General features: G+C 37.9%; 1 protein-coding gene across 2 annotated transcripts; it reads right to left on the reverse strand.

Annotated features, from left to right (window-relative positions):
• Positions 1-1480: 1480 nt before the first annotated feature.
• Positions 1481-7113, reverse strand: LOC121155413 (NKG2-A/NKG2-B type II integral membrane protein-like). 2 transcript variants are annotated; one of them, XM_040978704.1, is made up of 7 exons: positions 6877-7113; positions 6421-6522; positions 5787-5840; positions 5127-5278; positions 3596-3696; positions 2802-2944; positions 1481-2132 (listed from the first exon to the last, which is right to left on the reverse strand). In XM_040978704.1, the coding sequence occupies exons 1-6, from the start codon at positions 7061-7063 to the stop codon at positions 2827-2829; spliced, it is 714 nt and encodes a 237-aa protein (XP_040834638.1). In that variant the 5' UTR covers positions 7064-7113; the 3' UTR covers positions 1481-2132; positions 2802-2826. The 2 variants fall into 2 exon arrangements, with proteins under 2 accessions (XP_040834638.1, XP_040834640.1); XM_040978706.1 differs by lacking the exon at positions 6421-6522.
• Between the last annotated feature and the right edge of the window lie 854 nt (positions 7114-7967).

The following is a 7967-nucleotide window of genomic DNA, read 5'->3' on the forward strand; positions in this document are numbered from 1 at the left end:
CATTACTTCCATAAATGCAATTAATTGTTGCTGGCAATTAAAGGAAATAAATGAAATGAAACAAAAGGGAATGTTTTTATCATCATTTCAAAGGATATTTACTTCCAAAAACATCTAGGAGATTGAGATCAAGCAAACACAAATTTAGCTTTCTAAATGCTGGAGGAATGGAGTTTAACTCCAGAGTGTATCCATGTACCCCAGGCAGTTATTGAGTCTTCCATCATAGTCACTGAGGTGAATGGCTTGTACGTATTTGTGTCTGTGTATTTCTTTATATTTAAATTAATATTCATGTTTATACTGTATGTGCATGTTGTATATACTCATGTTCCTACTTATTATAACTAATATTTTATTTATGCTTGCATATAAATGTTTTATAAATTAAATGACCTTTTCTCACATGGAATTCAAAGAATACAATAATTCATTAAAGATGTGAAATAATGGAACATGCACCAGTGTTCTTTTCTGTTGAAAGTTTCTGGATTTACTATCTCTGTAATATTGACTAGCTTTTTTCATTTAAACAGTGCCACGTATCAGCTTTTCCTTATATGTAATCATTAGGAGGATTAAAATTTCCTGTTACATAATTTCAATAGAAACAAAGACAAAAATAGAAATTAATGAAAATAACAGTAGTTTCTTTAAAAAGATTTTATTTTTTTCCAGCCCACTTTATAGGCACTGCTAAGGCACCACTAACCATAACAGTCAACAAGCACGAAGCATAAAGGCCACAGTCCCACAGGAGTGCACACATGAGCGGAAAACAATCATCGTATTCCAGGGTGTCTGTTCCAACCCACGGGATTTTGTATTCTACATTAACTACTACATCTAACAGAAAACACAGATTTGTCATTTTGGGGGTAGTGATTTCAAGCTGCATACGTTTTACTGAAATAGTATAAATTTGTTCTCATAAAAATGCACAAATATAGACACCCATACATACGCACACAGAGTGTTATAATGTATTGTGGTTAGAATAGATTAAAAGGTGTTTATTGTTTACTCCTTTTTGAGGAACCTCCATATACAAATATAAGTGTGTATGGAGAGAGAAGCAAAATGTACATTATTGTGATTACTTCATTTTTTTTAAAAGAATTTTTTTCAAAAAAAATTTGAAAGGCAGATTTTACAGAGAGAGAAGCAGATACATATATAGAGAGAAGGTCTTCCACGTGCTGGTACATTCCTCCAATGACCACAATGGTCAGAGCTGAGCTTATCTGAAGCTAAAAGCCAGGATCATTTCCTGTGTCTCTCACATGAGTGCAGCATCCCAAGGACTTGGATTGTCCCCTGCTGATTTCCCAGGCCACAACGTAGAGCTGGATCAGCTGAGACACGAACCGGTGCTTCTATCAAATGCTGGTGCCACAGGGCAGAGGATCAGCCTGCTATGCTACATGTTGTGGTGCTGTGAGTTAAGCCTCTGTTTGTGACACTGGCATCATCCACTGGAGCGCTGGTTCAAGTCCCAGTTACTCTGCTTCAGTCCAGCTTCCTGCCAATGAGACTGGGAAGGCAGCGAATGATGATGCAAGTGCTTGTGGCCCTGTCTCCCACATCGTTGCAGCTTTACGACAGCCTTCTGTCGGCTTGTGTAGTACGTTATATTGCACAGTATAGGTTTATTTTTTTTATTTTATTTTCATGCTACAATTCCATAGAATGAGGGATTTTCCATTCCACCTCCCCTTAACAATATACCCCACTGTTTCCCCAATATCATTGCAATAGTACAGACTTTAAGCAACAATCATAGGTCCATCATTCTCTTATTTAAATGTATCATGACATAGCAGGTGCGGACAATATTTCCTATACTGTTCATTTTACCTTCCTTTATGTTCATAAAGAATAACTCTTTGAGACAGTGAACATGGCTTTAGAATGTAAGTATTTGTATTTCAGGCAGGGTTAAGATGTCCTGTGTGATGTCAGCAAATACAGCCCCGAGGCAGCAGGTGTGGCTCAAGCCCCTGATTTCCTGCCACCCACTCGCGAGACCCTGCTTTGCTTCCTGAGTCCTGGCTTCAGAGTCACCATCCTTGGCGGTTGTGGACGCTTGGGCAGTTCAGGAGTGGATGAAAGAGCTCTCTCTCTGACTCTGACTAAGGAGGAAAAAGAGGTGTGATTGAGTAGAGATAAAGAGCTGCGTATAAGGAAAAAGCAGTTCAAGAGAGTCTAGTTTTGTCTGTCAAACCAGCCCCTAAATGCATGCATCTCAACTATGCTTCTGTTTACAGCGTCAAACATCACAACCAAATTGAAATAAAGATGCCATTGACAAAGCATGAATGTAAAACACTGACATTTCAGCAAAATTCATTATCAAAGAACATAAAATATGGGAGAAATAGGCAAAAAATAACTTATAATGTTGAGGAGTATAACAGGATATCAGTCCATATTGCTAAAATGACTAAACTTATTAACAACTCAATATTTTAAGTACTATATTTTAGAGATAATGATTTTTTGGTATATGTGATAGTCAAAGGCTTATTGGCTCTGCTAAATAGAGCTTAACGATAAAAATGTAGGAAAACGTTGGTCCAGCAGGAAAGCAGGCAAAGACAATCAACAATTACCAAATGAAAATTCATCCAAATCACTCAAACACAGCCTGAAACAGTTACAAAACCATTAAACTATAGAAATACACTATTTCTATCCAATTAAAACAAATATTTAACTATTATAAATTTCATTATTACAACAAATGGAAAAATTAACTTTAAGACTTTTGTAATATTCCATTTCATGAAATATGAAATTACCTGGAAGATTCCAAAGTCAGATGCATTAATCCCAAAGCTTATGCTTACAACTGTATTTTTTTAAAGATCCGCATTCGCTTGATGCAAGGCGGTACTGGTAGAACATAACACAGTTATGTGCACCGTGTAATGATTCTGATATTCTGTGGTGATTGAAAATACACAGTTCAGTTATACTTTATAGGGACTATCTTTTAAACAAAAGCAAATGAATAATGACATTTTCATATAATATGAGGAAATTTGATTATTATTAAAAATGAGCAGCCCATCTTAAATTTATACAAGATTTGACTAACTTAAATTTTTATTTAACTATTTTCACTTTGAAAGGCGCAGAGACAAAGAAAGGGGGAAAGACAGAGACAGGGAGAGAGAGAGAGGGAGAGAGAGAGAGAAAAAGAGAGAGAGAGAGTCATTTGCTAGAAGAGCCTGGGCTGTTCAAAGTTCAAACTAGGAACCTGCAACTCTGTTTGAGTCTCCCACACTCTCACATGGGTGGTAGGGCCCCAAGACTTGGGCCAGGAGCTGCAGTCTTTAAGAATGCTTTAACAGGAAGCTGGATTCAAACCACACACTACAATATTGGATGTGGGAGATCCCAAGCAGCAGGTTAACCCACTGAACCAGGCTTGCCTCCTTCACTAATTTTCAATATTTTGACTCTTGTGTAAAACTCAGCTTAAGTTTATGTGTTTCATTCTTTTTTGAGTTTTCCATTATATATACAAAATGCAAAATATGTATATGTATATATATTTCTCACTTATATAGCATCATCCAAGACAACTTACTGTAGTTTGAAAGTTGAGCCATTTGTTGTCATCCATGAGTCTCTAGAGCTTTTACGAGAGACACCGATCCATGACCAGACTGAGTGCAAGTTTAGAAATTTCTATCAGAAACATAGAATTATAGAACATCACTGAAAAAATTTCATTATTCTTTCAGTTAATAATTACCTTCAGGTTATTAGCTATTTAATAGGAGCGGAATTGTGCAAAACACAGTGAATTGATCAAAGAATGGTTGAAAACTGGTGTTTCATAATTGCCCATAGCTTCCACATATACTTGTCATTTTAAGTTAAAACCAATGCTCAGATACTTACACTTAACAATTTCATTCTTTTCCTTATTTCCATAAGGAGTCTGATTCATGTAAGTTTAAAGTCATTCATTTTAATGAAACAAACTTTGCATGGACATGACTAAATTTCCAGATCCTACACATTCCTGTCTCCAGTTACTGTCACCAAGTCAATGTATTTTTCTACTGTCTTCCTTGGAGTGTGGGTTTTGGAAGGAAATTATGGGATTACAACTAAAGAGATAAGTGACAGAGAAGTGAATGTGTGGGTTCCTGGGTGCCACAGCATTCCTAATCTAGGCACATTCCCACTGTTGCTTGTAAATAAAAATAAAATTGATCCTGATGTTGGTGGGATATGGATGATTCAGCATGATCTAAACCTATTTCTCTTTGCTACTGCCTGATAATGCATGTATAGGCTCTGGAACCCACGAGAGCACAGCCAAGAGAATCCTGAGATGGAAAGAAAGAGGCAAAATGGACTGGCCTCAGCATCAGGGAGCAAACGGAATGTCAGAGCGTCTATGTCCAAAATGCAGCAGTGAAGATCAGTAAGCTATAGAGGAGTGAAATATACAGGTGACGTGCGCCCAGTGCATGGCTCAATTGTCTAATCCTCCAATTCCTGAATGCAAGGATCCCATATGGGCGCTCCAGTTCGTATCCTGGCTGCTCCAGTTCTTACCCAGGTCCCTGCTTGTGGCCTGGGAAAGCAGCAGAGGACGGCCCAAAGCCTCGGGACCCTGCAGCCACTTGAGAGATCCAGAAGAAGCTCCTGGCTCCTGGATTCAGATCAGTGGCCATTTGGGGAGTGAGGCAGTGGAGGTAACATTCACAAAATCTGCCATGGTAATGTGTGGTGTTTCAGATCAGGATAACAGTTGAAGGAGGATAATCAATTATCAGGTGCCCAGGGAGAGGGCCATTAGTGCCTGAAAACTTGTATTGTGTGATCTGATCTGTGATGACATCTTCCATCCACTTTGTGATTAACCTACACAAAATCAATTTTCTTAATGAATGGTAAATTTGAACAGCGAAATTATTTTGTGGTACAAAATGTACATACAAACATGGTATTACAGGAAAGATTAAATGCTAGACATACACAGAAATACCTTATTGTAAAGTCAGACAGACCAAAACATATATGTGCAATAAGGTAGATGAATTATACACGTATTGAGTAGCATGAAATAGCGTTTAAAATGCATGAAACATCTAGAACTTTACCATTTCTTCCTCGCTGTCAATATAAAGCAGACTTGAGTTCTTGGAAGCACAGGCTGCCACACTCTCACTCCAAGTTTTTTTTTCTGTGCTAAGGTAATAACAGTTGTTGGAATAACTGAACCACTCCTTTGGACAGAGATGACAATGGTTTGCTGAAAAAGAATGTGAATTATTGCATTTTGAGTAGTCAGGTGAGCTTACCTAGATGTGAATGTCTATGGATATAACACATCTGCACACCCACAGGCTGGTTATGGGAACCAAACGCAAGCACTGATGCACTTAGGCACAGAAAGCAGGCAGCAGCTTTCCCTGCTAACTGATCTGCTAACACACAGCAAGCAATGACACCATCCAGTCCAGCAGGCTCTGAAAAGTCACTGAACACACCACGGGCTTTCAAATAGTTAAGCTCGTCTCTTACCACATTGTTGCAGAAGGAAATTTGATTTAAATGGCAAAATTATTGTGCAGCTATTTCAAATGACTAATTCTTCTCGTTGTAGGTCAAGAAAGGAAACAATGTGCTATTTGTGCTGAGTAACGGCTAATGTGCATTTTCCTGGTTTTACTCCCCTAAAATGACTCCATGTTTGCATGGCCTTATTACAAGCAGAAGATAATCTCTACAATATCAGAATTTTGAAACCAACCGTATACCTTTCTGAGTTCTTCTTATATGAGAAGAATGGTTCCGTTCCTGTGTTTCAGTAGCTAGGAAAAGAATTAGTGTAAAATTAATATGTCGTAGTACTCTTGGCAGTTTAGATCAAAATTTCTATATTGTGTAGAATTAACATAAAATAGATTTTCTAAGACAAATTAACACAGTATTGAAGTTTCATGGGTAACTTGTTTCAAAAGTGTTTAAAGGGTCAAATATGGTTTCTTACAGTTACCCATCTGATAGAACCACTTACACAAGTCCATATGCATTTCTCAGGAAGAGCTTTCAGTCTCCTAAAGCCTTCTTTGAATTATGATATCAGACTGTATACATACATTTAAAAACTTAATGTTTTGACAAATGCATAAGCATTCCACATTGAGACAAAGTATATCCAAGCGATCGTCAAGAATTTCATGGGAAGTGCAAAATGTGAAAAAAAAAAGTGGCCATGTAGTGCAACATTTTTGGAACCCAAGTAAACTTATTTTTAATTCCATTTTTCAGTTGAATTACTGAACTACCCTTAAATACTATGAACACTTCATCCCCTGATCTTTTTGCACAAAAGCACTGTTGATCACAAAAGTAGAAAATTCATTTCAAATGTGTCAAAAATGTACATACAGGGAATGGCAATTCTAACTGTGAGCGCGATCATGATGGATAGGACAAAGCAGATGATTCCCAGGATCTTAGAAATGAGCTTCTCTGGAGAGGAGGCTGAGTCTACAGGGAGAGAAATGGAAACACTGACGCGGGAAAATGGAGACAGAAGGACGGTATGAAGGACAATCTACCTGCATCGTGAATGATGCAGATAAACTGGACTTCCAAACCCACATCCACCATTGTCATCTGTGCCATTGTGCTTTCCATGAAGGGAGCTCTCAGACAAAACGACACGTTAGAGCAGATCTGAATAACATTAGTCATCAGATTTCATGCTAGCCAAACTCACCTGCCCTACATTCTGATCTTCACAAACGAGAATCTTCACTCACAAATCCCCTACTCCTTCTCCGTATTTCCACAACTGCACATTTCAGACAATTATGTAGATGGAGGATCAGCTGAAGTTACCTTTGCAATGTCTGCCTTTTCCGTTCCCCGGATTTTCCCGGGAAGCACCAGAAAGGTCTGCTTCCATGAGGGTTATTCCCTCTTCAATGGCTGAAGTGGAGCTTTCAGAGGCCTTGGGTCTTTTTTGCTGCTGCTTTGAGCCCTTGGACACATTCAGCTCTGCAAACTCCACTCTCTCCTTCCTCATTTTGGAGCTGAATGGTGTCTGGTGCTGTGTTGCGAGAGCTGCGGAAGACGGTAATAAATGACCTACGAGATGCGTAGATCCTCAGAGAGGCAAGCCACGCTGGGCGGGGAGTGAGAACTGGTGCTCATTTAGCAGTGGAGGAACCTGAAACTTTTCTTAGACCATCACACAAGTGTCCGACATTGACAGCTCCATGTATTTAAAAATATTTATTACGTGGAGCCCAGGAAAAACAAATGAAGGAGAAATAAAGATGACCATGAATAAGGTCAGTTTGCACTAAAACATTTTATATATTTTTAATGTATTTTATTTTTGACATTGTTAGAAATATTTTAGCATCATCAGAATACTGATAAATTTATGCATTTTTCATGACAAATGTATTCATGTTATGATAATTTTGAAATCCAATATTGTTCAAAAACTGTTTCCTTTTCTCACTCTTATTCTGCAAATTCAAATAAAGTAAGCTATTCTGTTTACATCTAGGAATGCATGCATACAGACACAATAATAAGAAAAGAGAAGTCACAATCAAATATCATCTGCCTTACGCAAGCACTGCCTCATCGTTTTCCTTTTAAACAGTGAAATATGAACTAGAGTAATTTTTTCCAGTCTCTGTTTAATACTACCGTGTCACATGAGAATAGAAACACATTGTGAGAAATCTATGCTGAAGCAACATTTTCACTGTGTTAATATCACATGACATTAACATTGTGGAAATACATGGCACACTAAAGATAAAATAATCAATTCTGCAACAAACTGTACAGCTTAAATAAAGTGCAAGAGAAAGTGATGTGAAGAAGACAGGTATTAAACATGAGATTTGTGAGTCTGCTGCAAGTACACTATACAAAGTTGCACTGTAGTCATCTACCTTTTAGGCAAGTAC

Source organism: Ochotona curzoniae, unplaced genomic scaffold, assembly GCF_017591425.1.
Source record: "Ochotona curzoniae isolate NIBS_2020 unplaced genomic scaffold, NIBS_Ocur_1.0 contig_2927, whole genome shotgun sequence".
Classification (NCBI taxonomy): domain Eukaryota; kingdom Metazoa; phylum Chordata; class Mammalia; order Lagomorpha; family Ochotonidae; genus Ochotona; species Ochotona curzoniae.